Below are 13,441 nucleotides of genomic sequence, written 5' to 3' on the forward strand. Positions count from 1 at the left end.
CATATATGTTTCCAAATACGGTAGCCTAAAAGTGAAAAATATTCATACTTAACAAGATCTCGTGAAATGAATGTTTGTACAACAATTATTTAATGTTATAGACGAATACGAGAAATATAAGATTTAATTACTAAAAATCTGAGGAACACTATTATTTCTTCTATATTTTGATGCTGAAACATTATAAATATTTTTATCTTTGAAGTACAATTTGACATGCCATTTGCCACATTTTGTAGGGTCAGAGAGTAGCATATAAATAATGTCTTTAAATTTAGATGAAATATGTAAATTAGTGCAATGAAAAAGGTTATTTCTAGGCTAATCTTGTAAAATCTATCGTGGCATGTTAAAAAAACATTTGTTTTTGCTTTAGAACAAGACTTGAAAACATTTATTTACAAAATTTTTTCCTGGATGGAATTAAAACAGAAGAGTGTAATAATATATTTCAGCAGGAAATCACAAGTGGGTGTTATTACAGCATTCAAAGACTTCAGTATGCATAAATTTTTCTTTTCTGGAGCTATAACACGCTATAAGAAAACAAGAGTGGCAGTATCCAATGGTAAAAGAAAAGAGTGAAGGAACTGTTGTATTTTTTACAATAATTGCAAAATATAGTCCTTTCTGGTGGGAAAAATTTGCTTCTTGAGCAATTCATTAGGAAACAAAATGATTAAATTTACTTAAAAGAAATGTCGTACGAAAATTAAGGTACTACAATAATCACAAGTATCAAACTTGGTGTGGTTTGGGTAACCGTGTCGAATTATGATCGATCTCTGTTAGCAGTTTTGTACCGTGGTCGCATTTTGGTAGCCCAAACCAAACATTTTGATAGGTGAGATTAACCATTTCAACAAAATTTTGCATTATCACACAAGCCACATGTTGCATTTCTCGGTTTGTAAGAAGTGTTTGAATATTAAAACTGTGCTGGTCACTGTCTACTTTGCTCTATTCCTGATTGTGACGCATTTTGTAGACTAATGTCAGCAGTAAAATATATCAGAGTATTAATATCTTTAATCAAAGAAGCTTTTCTCGAAGGCATGAAGAAGACATTCTACATTCTTCTTAGCCAACAGATTTTAAGTTATAGTTCGCTCTAGATATGACCATACTGACACTTGAAATATATTACAAAAAAAATGTTTTCTAACTTGTTCTAACATGTTGCTTCAATAAGTTTTCAATACAATTTTAATTGAAACACCTCACAGATGCTCAATTACAGTTATTTTGTATGTACTTATAGTTAGTTATTATAATATATATATGTATTAAATATTTTAGTCAGAAACTATTCTGAATGATTGAATTTTAGTTCCTTGCAGTAAACTTCGGATTTTAGTTTGTTTTCCCACGTGTATAAGCAATTAATTTTTTTTTATTTTTCCTCAATTTCTTTTTTTCCTCATTTTTGCTATTAATTATACTAAATATAAAATGAAGTGTACACAATTCAAAAATTTTAACAAAAAACGCAAAACAAATTCGGTTAACCCCTCTTTGTGCTAATGATAATTCCAAATAAAAACAGAACCATAGACAATTTATCTTAAATGTTTAGTATTTATTTATTTATTTTGCTACCATATTTATTTTTGATTTCGTTTTTTTTGTTTTTTGTTTGGAAAATTCATTTGTAGATGTGTGTGGATTTATAGAAATCAATTGAAATGATGCTGAATGTGTGGAGACGTACTGGACTGACTAACTCAACCCATAGAAAATAACGAAAATTTAAACAAAATATTTGAAAATTATTGTTGTTATTGTAGTTCAGTTCTATTGCTGAAGAAAATAAAAAAATTTGTGTTTTCAAATAAATTAATAATCAAAATTAATTTCCAAATTTATTTCTCAAATTAATTTCCTAATTTATTTTCTTTAATTAATGTATTTATTTGATTTTTAACAAATTTTTTAATTTTACTGAATAAACTTTATAAATTTTTAAAGTTGCATTTAGGATTAATATTTTAGTTTGATTTAAAAGTTAACTTTTATAAGTAAATTGAATTAAAATTTTCATACAATTTTTGTTTTTTTACTTAGTTGAATTCTTGTAGATTTCGAATATTAATTTTTTGAAATTTTTTCAACAATTGTTTGATTAAATACATTTTTATTTTTGAATAACACTACAATATTACTACCACTTATTAAGGATTTATTAACACTTTTTTGCAGTTTAATTTTTAAACTTCACTTCATTTAGATATAACTTTTTGTTTTAATTTTTTATTTATTTTGGGAGAATTTAATTTTTAATTTTTATTAAATTTTCCAGTTTTTCATATTTAAAAAAAATTTTTCATTTTATTTCATTTAATATATATTTTGATTTTTAGCTATCATTTAAAATTTTAATGTTTTTTTAAATGGAATATTTTAAATATATGAATTATTAAAATTTTTATAATTTTTAAATATAATATATTTATATTTTCAAGTTAATTGTTAATTGGCACAAAATTATATATATTATTTATTTTTTTCCGATATATAAATCTTATTCTCAACACATTTAAGTCTAATTTTTAAATTTATTATCATTTAAAACACTTAAAACTTTTTTTGTTTTTTTTAGTTTATTTAAATAAATTTAAATAAATTGAGATAATTTAAAATTGCAGCTAAATTGAATTGTGCTGTTAAATGTTTTGTGGAGGCACTTAAAATGATTATTAATGCTTTGACAATATTGCTTTATTCCTGAGTTAAGCAAGGATATAAGTGTTTCTGCTACACACGGTGCCCTCAAATTTTACTGTGTATGTAAATTTCTCATATACGCAGGTGCAATTATGATGTGTACATATTGTTGCAAAATGTATATTAATAAACTTTTTTAATAAACTACATATAAAATTAATTAGCCTTGTGCACTTATATATTGATTATGTTCAATTTTTTTTTATAATTTTAAACAAATTTGTTTAAATAATATTTCACATTTTGTAGCCATGGAAATGTGGAATTTTCGAGCGCAACATGCTGCAGGTTAGACACTTGATGCTTTGCACTTTGGCTACATGTTTATGTTATTACACTTTTCATACGAAAGTTTAACAGCACTTGAGGACTGATATAATTTTGTATACATTTTTTCATGAAATTAATTTAAATTAAAACACATGTACTTAATATTCTCTTCACACATTAATTATTTTAATTTATTTAAACTTTACAAATATATATATGTATATATATTTTTCACAATTTCATTACAATCAAATGAGCAACAAAAATTAAATTTCACACATTTTTATTAGTTTTATGTATTTGTTATAAAATTATTATAATCTTTTTATATTTAAAAATTATATATTTAAACAAGCGAAGAATTTAAATTATAAACAAGCAAAATTAATAAATTTTCCGTTGCAAAATAAAATTTCACAACATGAAAAATTAAAACAAATGAAATAATCTTTGCCACTTCCGACGACGGACATACAAGGCAAATAATTTTTCGTTATATTTTAGTTTAGGTTATTTTCTCTACTCCACTTTTGTGTTTTGTAGTAAAATTTCAGATATATATTTTTTTTCCATTATTTTGCTACTACTTTTTTTGTTGTGCTTTTTAACGTAAAATTTTGCTATGGTTCAATACATTTACCCGCTCTTTAACGGAGCAACAACAGCTTCAATAACTACAATAACACAGTTACAACAACAGCAACACAAACAACAACATGACAATACCACTAACAATATTTCTGCTGTTTCATATGAAAAGTGAAACAATTTCCATTGTACCAAATACACACTTAAAGTTTCCATATTTCATTTTCCAAAAAGTTTCTACCATATTTGAGGGTTAAAAACAAGTGAAAATGCAAAATGATAAAGTAAAAATAAAAACAAACAGCGAAAATTGTGTATGTTTATGTTCTATTAAACAAAGCAGGGAATTTGCTTAACACAGTCATAATAACAAAAAAAAACGCAAACAGTACAATACAGGCACACGCAGAGAGCAAGCACATTGCTTTTATATTTCTGCCAGCATGCGCAACAATAATTTCAGCAATATGCCTGCAATAATATTGAGTGAGTATACACTATAATTCTGTGTACTCAGAATTGAGTACATTTGCTTTTCTTCAAACATCCTTCAAAATTGTGTAGAGAAATTTTTTGTATAGAAAAACAAATTTGTAAGCATTCCGAAACTGTGAGAATAAATTGAGCATAAATTTATGTAAAAATAAACAAAACTGCCAATATGCACATTGTTATGGTTGTTCTTTTTCTGCTTTTTTTTTGGTTTTTGTTTTTCCTGCTTACTGTTGTCGTTGTGTTGTTTTTGTTTATTTCTTTCCTACACTAATTTACGTTCGACAAGTGGCTGCTTTGCAGTAGCGCAACATATTAGCTTACACATTTTTAATATATTTGTCTGCCACTCTTTTCTATATTTAAAGTATTTCAATTTCATAAATTATCTTTTTTTTGAAGTACTGAAATAGATAAAAAATAAATAGGTCTTGTTTTTGTATTCCACCACAATAATAAAGTCAAATTTGAAAGATACATAGTCTACAAACTCAAACATGTGCTGTCGTCAAAGGTCAAGAGTCCACAAAGTTGCCATGAACAACATGTTGCTATCGACAGAAAGATACTCAACAAAGGTAGTTCATATACAATATAGTTAAGGATAGAAAAAAGGATGCAAAATAATTCTGGCATAAAAAATCTTTTATTGTTTTCAAAGTTAAACAAGACTCATTGTTTTTCTAAATAACTTGATTTAAAACAAGTTATTCCATAGGAACTATATCATGTCATAGGTTTTTTTCAATCCGAACCATGTCGTAGATTTAGTAAAATAATAAATAAAATTATCAATTAAAAATAAACCCAATATGTAAACACCCTTGGTTATATACATATGTGATATGTAACATATTTAACAGTGCTTTTAATAAATTAATTATATAAACTAATAAAAAATAAATATAAACTTTTTCATTTACAAAAGTATCGTATATTAGCAATGAATGAGAGAAAATCAAAATATATGTTGGTTACTAGTAGAAATGTGCGTCACTCGAACGCCGAGCTGCTGACTGGCAACTTTAGTTTCGAATTTGTCAAGGATTCTATCAATCTTAGCACCCTTGTAAAAAATAACAATGATATCAGCCTGGAGATCAGTTGAAGAAATACCATTGCTAGTAAGAATTCCATGGGTAACTGGGATATATAGCTTTCTGTCGACAGAAAAAACTTATGCTCTATAGCAAACACTCAGCAAACAGGTTCAACCTGTTCTTTTGTGTGACGTAAAGGCATGACGCTATCACAGAATGATAGAAGTAGCACTGGAAGTTTTCCAGAGAAGTGTTGTTCATAAGATCTTGAGTTCTCCACGTATTGACGACGACTAAACCACGAACTTTGCGAACTTTATCACGACATTGATACAATTCAGTGAATTAATAATCAGCGACTTCGCTGGCTTGTCATGTCGTCAGAATGGATGTTATTTGGTATTTGAAACGACAGATTAAAGAAAAAGATGTAGAGGTAAACCATGGAAAGATCACGTTGAGGATCTTGATCTTGATGTACTAGTATGAAGAAGAGGCGCACGCAGTTCAGACGCCTAGATAAACATGCTGCGTCAGGCCAATATCCAGTAATGGGTTGTTATGGTCACTAACATAAAAATCCTAATGAATAATCAGTTTTAGTTGTTGCTTATTGATATTAGAAAATGTCACTTCTATAGAGATACAATACCAGTTGATTGAACTTAAATTTCACAGGGATTCTTCGACAAGTCAATGATTTGTGAAAGATGTGGTTTGTTCTTCAAATCTTTTTTCCTTAATTTCATTATCTAAGCGATATTAAGCTTAATATTATAATAAAATATAAATATTATAAATTATAAATTACATTAAAATTATATATTATATGTTAAAAAATATTATAAAAGACATAATATTACGGTTTTATAATTTTGACGATCACACTTATTTGCCGTGCACTACAAGGGAAGAAACTGTAAGTTTTCTACTGGAAAACTAATTTTATAAACATCAATATTTTCCATATAAACAAATATCTGGATATTGTTTACTTAATTACCATGATTAACATATTATATTTTCAACATTGCATTACTAACTAATAAAAATCTATTATAGATAAAGACAGCTTTTCAAGATGCTTTAAACTTTATATATATAATTATGTACTCTATGATAGCTCAAAATTTCAACTAAAATTAAATAAAGGCGTTTTAAATATGTTTAATATAATATGAATGGAAAAATTTTCAACTTTAGAATAATACTTAAGCTATATATATATATATTTAATATGTAAGCCCTACACACATTTAATAAAATAAATTAAAGCCAAAGTGATTGCTAATAGCATCTAGAGGAACAACAATTAAAAAAAAAATAAAATTTAAAAAATTATTGCATAAAAAAAACACACCCAAAGTGCTGATTAATAGCACTAAGAAAATAAATATTTATCGAAAATATCTGTGAAAAGACTTTTGAGTTAAGATGGCGATCTAATTTATGATTACAGTATCTCAGATTAATGCAGAAAAATAAAAGTCACACAATGTGTTATATATAGATATAGAAGTTACGACTGGAAACAGTCAGGTAGAAGATAAATTAATTGCCTTAAAGATGACTTGAAAACAGAATTAATGCAAAATCGCCAGAATAAGGCAGTGAACTATGGGGAAGTATTGTCAAAGAAGCTTCAAGTGGAGAACTATTGAAACATATTGTTGAAGAAAATTTGACATATATAGGGTAATAATAGTACATTAGGTAGTAAATTTTAGATATTCTACTTACTTTGTTAAGTTTTAATAAATTAATATATGTTCTAAGTTCTAATTTAATAATATCAATTGAAAAGAAAATGAGAGTAAAAATTATTGACACTATCACAAAATACAAACGATTATAGATATGTAAAAAAATATTTACAATAAATCTAATTTAATATTACTATTAAATTTATGTATATTATTAAATTATAAAAGTTTAAAATTTTGATAGAAATTAAATATATTTCTTCTTTGATTTACTGTGTCAAGACCTCTACTGAATTATGATAAGTTATTCACATGAATTCATTAAAGTATAGTTTGAAGCTCACCTTATCTTTCTAACGGAATATATATAGCATTTGTTTTAAGAAAGTACAATTCTGAATTAGTCTGAACATCCACAGAATCAAACAATTTTAACGCTCTGTCTTTGTTTTACTTTTAAACACTCTCGATTCTCAAGTTTTTATATATAACTTCAAACCTGATATACCATGGAGCTTTTCTTTTACATCTCAATACAATATTGAAAGGATTCTAATGATCGATGAAGCAGCATTACCAAAAGAAATACAATCATAAATTATTTTAGGTCTACAGTTATGTTTGGGACAAATACAATTTCCAAGAAACAAACTATGTTTACGAACTATGTTCAATCCAAACTTATTTTATTTATAACAATCCCGACTGTGGTTGTCAGAAACATCGTTTATGTTTCTAATAATGCAAAGTCTGTTTACCTCAATCTCAAATCTTAACGAAAAGCTCAAAAATCAGTATTCAAACTTATTAAATTTGAATCACACATCGAATAAACATAATTTTTTTCTACGTGTAATTACTTGTTTGTAAAGTAGCATTTTATTTTTTTATACTAAACTTTCTTTGTATTAATAATTTCAAAGCATTCAAAGATAAAATACATTTCACATTATATTCTTATTCTATTTGCACTTTATTAACTTTTATATATTTTGGATTTTGATTTCTCCGTCCAAACATGAAAATAGCTCTTATTCCTCACCTTCAGATATGTTCGGTTATCTTATCAAAATGAAGTTAAAAATTATTTATAAAAGAATTAGCATTTTTGTCAGGATGCATTATGCAGGTGTCGTCAGAAAATAAACTGCTTTTAAATAAAATAAACAATAATATTAATATTAAATAATTTCCTATAATTTATGTGTATACCACATCTTATTGATATAATATATATATGACTTTTCTAACAAGTCAACTCAACTCATAAATTAAGTTCACGGTGCGTATGAGTGTCTTAATGTCAATGTATTTATGTAAAATAATTTCGTACAAAATTTATAAAATTTATTTTTGAAACATATTGCAATGAATGAAATTTAAATTCTTTTCTGCTGTCATATGTGTCATAAAATTTCACATTAATTACATTTCAATTGCTGCTTAATAGTCACACGCTTTCTCTATTTGTTCGCTTTGTTATTGTTTTCAAATAACTTCCGCCTCCAGCTTTTTATTGAGTGTGTTGGCGTTTCATTAGAATACACAATCAATTTTCCATTAATTGCACATGAATTTTAAAATTATATATTTTTTCCTACATACGAGTACACTTAAAATTATACATAATTGTACAAACATATTATTGTGTATTTTTAAAATTTTGTATACAAAGAAAATTTTTGAGCCTAAAACGTTTAAAAAACAAAAAAGAACTCTCCGCCTACAAAATTACACAAAAAGGTGTCTGGAAAATTTCCAACTGCTTATGCAACAAAACTTAATTTTCTCGTTAAAAATTATGTTGCACTAAAAGCAATTAATATGCAATTAAATGCATAAAACTTGCAGTGCAACTGAAATATCTGTTTCAACTCAAAATATATTTTTGTGTGTCAATAGAATAGAAAGTACGCCAAGCTGTGAGCTTGGAGCACCTAAAAATAAATTGGCGTAGTCCATCTAAATGCAGAAATAAATTTTGCCTTTCCCATTTCGAATGGCTCGGCTCTGGTGTATTTTTTACTTACATGCCACGTTGTCACAGAACTTCGAACAAACTTTATGCACATCATTTATGACAGATTTTTTTTTAAAATACACTTCGAAACATAATTTTAATATTTAGCCAAGATATTTAAAGGATTTATTTTTAAAAACTACAACAACCTTGCTCGCCGAGGAAAATGCAGCACAATATGTAAACGAGGAACAGCCGGCAATAGGAACATTTTCCAGCATCTCTGTGTGTATGCTGTGCTGTATGGAACAGGGAAATGTGTTCAAAAGAAAATCGCGTATAAGACAAATTATAAGAGTTTTCCGTTTGTACATTCACAGTGTTGCTGTTCTCCCCTGAAAAAGTCAGAAGCTGCTGGATTGCAGACAAATGCCAAATATTTAAATTAATAACCGATTGCTTGTCAAGAAGACAAGATAATTTTTTAATTAATGAAACTGAAAATTTAATTAAATTATTTAGTTTTTATATAAAAGCCTTCTCTAGTCGTACTGCAATACTCAATAATATGATAATATTGATGTATAGCATATAGAGTTTAAAAAATTCACAAAATTTTCTTTACTTATAAAAAAATATATTATATAAAATAAATGTGCATTGCTTAGGACAAAAATATTTAACAACATATTATATTAAAAAATTGATATAAATTTTATAGTAATTTTTTAAACAAGCTATTATATATTAATAAATATTCCCATCAGAGAAAAATTTGTTAAAAAATATATGAGGTCACAGATTTAATATACATATTAACCTACATATATTACATATATTTTACATATTCCCAAAAATAATGGGGAAGCCAATAAAAAATTATTTTTTCATTTTAACTTGTTATTGAAATGCAACGCTGAAGAGATTAATAAGCATTAGGTAAAATTTAGATTCCATATAAAATATATTTCATCTAAAGATACCATCCTAGTTAGTTCCTTGTTAAAAAAGGTTTCAACCATTTATATTGGCAGTCCTTTAACGTATCACGAAAATATTATTAGATTTTAACTATATATACTCAAATCACAATGATTTATTTTGGGGAGGGTGATGGTCTTTCCTCTAAAGAACTGAATATACCCAAATATTATAGGTTTTTCTGTTAACTATAGTATCTTTTAAGCACATAAGTTAAAGCGTAGCTTGATTCGAGCAAAAAGTTCAGTAGATATATATTCGTTATCTAAAATTATATATATTATATATATTATTATCTAAAATTATATGCAAATGATTTTGATTTCTACTTAACTCTGAGAGCGATGACAACATAATACTTGTTTTCTCTGACTATATGAATAATTTGGCCATGAAGAATTCTTTAGAAGTGCAAGTAAGCACATATTAAAATCTATGAATTTATTGCCATGTGATAATAACAATCCCATAGTTTATAGAGGTAATATTCTGCAAGGAGTAATATTTACGTCTAAAGCAAATTGAACTATAAACTCCCATACATATTACGTATGATTGTTCCAATTTAATTGAGAACGCATAAACTTTGTTCTGATAAGGTGTTTACATTTTTAATTCAAAAAAAAATGAATAGATTATATATAGGTAGATAATTAATAACTTATATAAAAGATGCATTATTGAAGCTCTACTTTTGGTCTAGATCGTTTAACAATTGAACAAACGACGAAAAGTTTACTTTTAACAAAAATAGGGGAAATAAATTCATTGGTTAATTAATTTAGTTAATTTATTGAAATTTGGCTGACCACACAACGCTGTATAGAGTATTGCCAAGTACTTATCATCAGTGGTCTTAGAAAATTATCGAATTTTATTTAATTAGTTTATAGTCCATATGTAATTTGTTTGGACTGCAAGTGCCAGGCTTAGAACTCGTGCTTGTCAAATTATGCGTTGACTAATCGAGTTTATCCAGAATAGCCAAGGCTGCACAACTTTCAGTGCTCTAGTTCCAGGTTATTCTAAGTAATTGGATAGTGACAGTACAAAATCAATAGCAGCAATAATTTTAATTCAAATCGAACATTTCTTCCCTTGCAAATAAGGGGATTATTCAAACATTACTATTGATTATTCAATATCATACTATAGAATAAATATTTAATTGTGTTATTATAATATCTTTTAAGAAATATTTAAGAAAATTCTCTTCTTAACAGGAAAGAACGGAAATTTGAGAAGGGATTTCCACTACCTCTTTATTGTTTATTTTAATAAGTTTACTGAAACCTCAATAAGCATATCTTTTAAAATAAAAAATTATTATTGACCTATTGAAACTTTTTAAAGTTTTTGAAAAACTTTTCTCCAAAAACCTAAGTATATAGACAAAAAAAGGGTGACAATATGACCTGGACAGTTCAAATTAAACTAAAAAATAATTTAGTATCAGTTTAAATATAATAAACTGATACTAAACTGAACCTTAATTCTAAACTATGAATTGAACGGACTTATTTTGAATTAAGGCAATGCAATTTCACAAATTTATAAATCTAGTTGACTATTGAGTATTGAAATTGAGTATTTATACACTTTTATATTAAAAACAAATATAAGAACATTAAAAATATAACAAACGATTTTCAAACACCTCATTAAGATTTTATTAACTCAAAAACTAACACTGTTTCTGCTTTATATTAAAAAAAATAAAAAAAAACATTTTTTATTTATTTGTAAGGTGATCGAAATATTTAAGCAACATGTTACCAATATCATCTATTCTTCCCAATTTAATAATAATTTCTTATATTTTGAAAACATAAAACAGTTAGTATGCTCTATTTTAAGTACCACCAGTTATTGTTTTAAAATTGTTGTGTAGTACACATTTCAAATATGTTTAGCTTTGACATCAGTTTTTCTTAACTTTATATAAGCAGTTCAAAGTTTGTCCTTAAGTTTGTGAATTAAAACTTAAACTCCATTTTCATATAACATCATTTTTCAAAGGAATATGGTCAAAATTTTATTTTGATCTGTAAATAGATTCTTTGTGCAGCAGCTATTTTAAGTTGACAACGCAATCAAAATGCACAACAATTTAAAAACTTTGTGGATTGTACTGGACTTGTATTTGTTTTTAGTACATTGTTCACTTTATAAGTTTTTTACTATATAAAGTATCATATAATCACAAACTTTAATTATATCACTTATGCCATACGACATTATTATACAAACTACCCTGTATAACTAAACACCGTATGTAATATTTGCATATAAACTAGCATACACACAAGTTCATGTAACAAAAATGTTACTCATACGCACACGAGCACCAATTTCCATATAAAATTTTCGGATTGGCAAAATTTGTAAACACAAGTCGGCAATTGTGAAATGAAATAACCTGTTGCTTATTGAATTGTTGGTGTCTGTTGCTTAAAGGCACACCTTTAAGAGAATTGTGAAGAATGAAGAACAGTTGTGAAAATGAATGAGAAATTAATTGGAATTATAAACAATTTAATGTTAATGTACGGAAATTTTTAACATATTTTTCAGCGCAATGAACTATAATAATTAAATAAAATAATTACAAAATTGTAAAAAAAAAATTTTTTAAATAATTAAGGAAGAAATTTTTGGTTTAAACTTACTGCAAACATTTGCTGACGTTGTTCGGACAATAGTTTCTCACTGGATCCTTTCAATAATTCCGCCAGTAGCTCTTGTGTTGGTAATATTTTAGCTGCCTGCTGCTGATTTTTGGATTTATTACCCGCTTTTGTTGTGTGGTCCAGGCTGTGATTTTGCTGATGCAAGTGCTGGTGCTGAGATTTGTTGGACTTGTCATTACTCATTGATTGACTGCGTTTATTGTGATGCGTTTTAATTGTTGGCGCTTCAGATGCTGCACGTTTCATTTCGCGCGGATGATGTGCCTGCTGTTGAGTATGCGACTGCTTATTGTCCTTATCACGTATTGAATTATCTAATGTGCTTTGGTAGCGCTTCTCGTGCGGATTAATTTTGTCTATGCTGGCACTATTGCTGCCGTGGCCAATATTTTTGCTGACATTCTCGATTTGCGAGGGTGTCGAGGCGGCACGTGTATGCGCGGGTACAGGCAAAAATGTACTTGTTTTACGTACACGCATTGAATTTGAATGTTGTGGCATATTACGACCACCTGCGTCATCGTGCGCGCCACGCTGGCGACGTGGTTGTGATGTGCTGTATATATGAAGGATAAGCAAAATAGATATTAATGTATATGGCATGTCAGTGGAAGGACAAAATATTCTAAAATCAAGTCTAAAAAATTAAGGTAAACAACAACAATTTACAACTTTGAAAAGGAATAATACGAGTGCTAAATATTCCGAAGTAATTAGGTAGCAACTAGGAGCAGAGATCAATAAGGAGTTTTTCTTAATATTTAAATTAGACATAATAAACATTTATATTAAAACCGACTTTAAACGATTAAAAAACAAAAATATAATTTGATAATTTCATTAAATGACTATATATAGTAACTAAAAGCGTGAAGCAATTGCACGATATATCTGAATCGGCTACAAAAATTTGGTATGACATTACTGCCGTTAGTTTTATCACAACTATTACGTGTTACTCTTTTATATATCTTAATCTTGTTATTAATTTTG

General features: G+C 27.0%; 1 protein-coding gene across 2 annotated transcripts in view; it reads right to left on the bottom strand.

Moving 5' to 3' along the window:
- Positions 1 to 13,441, bottom strand: part of LOC119675833 — a 54,669-nt gene that overhangs the window by 17,692 nt on the left and 23,536 nt on the right. For both annotated transcript variants that reach the window (XM_038087051.1, XM_038087050.1), the window contains exon 5: positions 12,428 to 13,004. In XM_038087051.1, the coding sequence (XP_037942979.1) occupies positions 12,428 to 13,004 (577 nt within the window). The remainder of the gene's footprint in view (positions 1 to 12,427; positions 13,005 to 13,441) is intronic.

This window comes from Teleopsis dalmanni, chromosome 2 (genome assembly GCF_002237135.1).
Source record: "Teleopsis dalmanni isolate 2A chromosome 2, ASM223713v2, whole genome shotgun sequence".
NCBI classification, from domain to species: domain Eukaryota; kingdom Metazoa; phylum Arthropoda; class Insecta; order Diptera; family Diopsidae; genus Teleopsis; species Teleopsis dalmanni.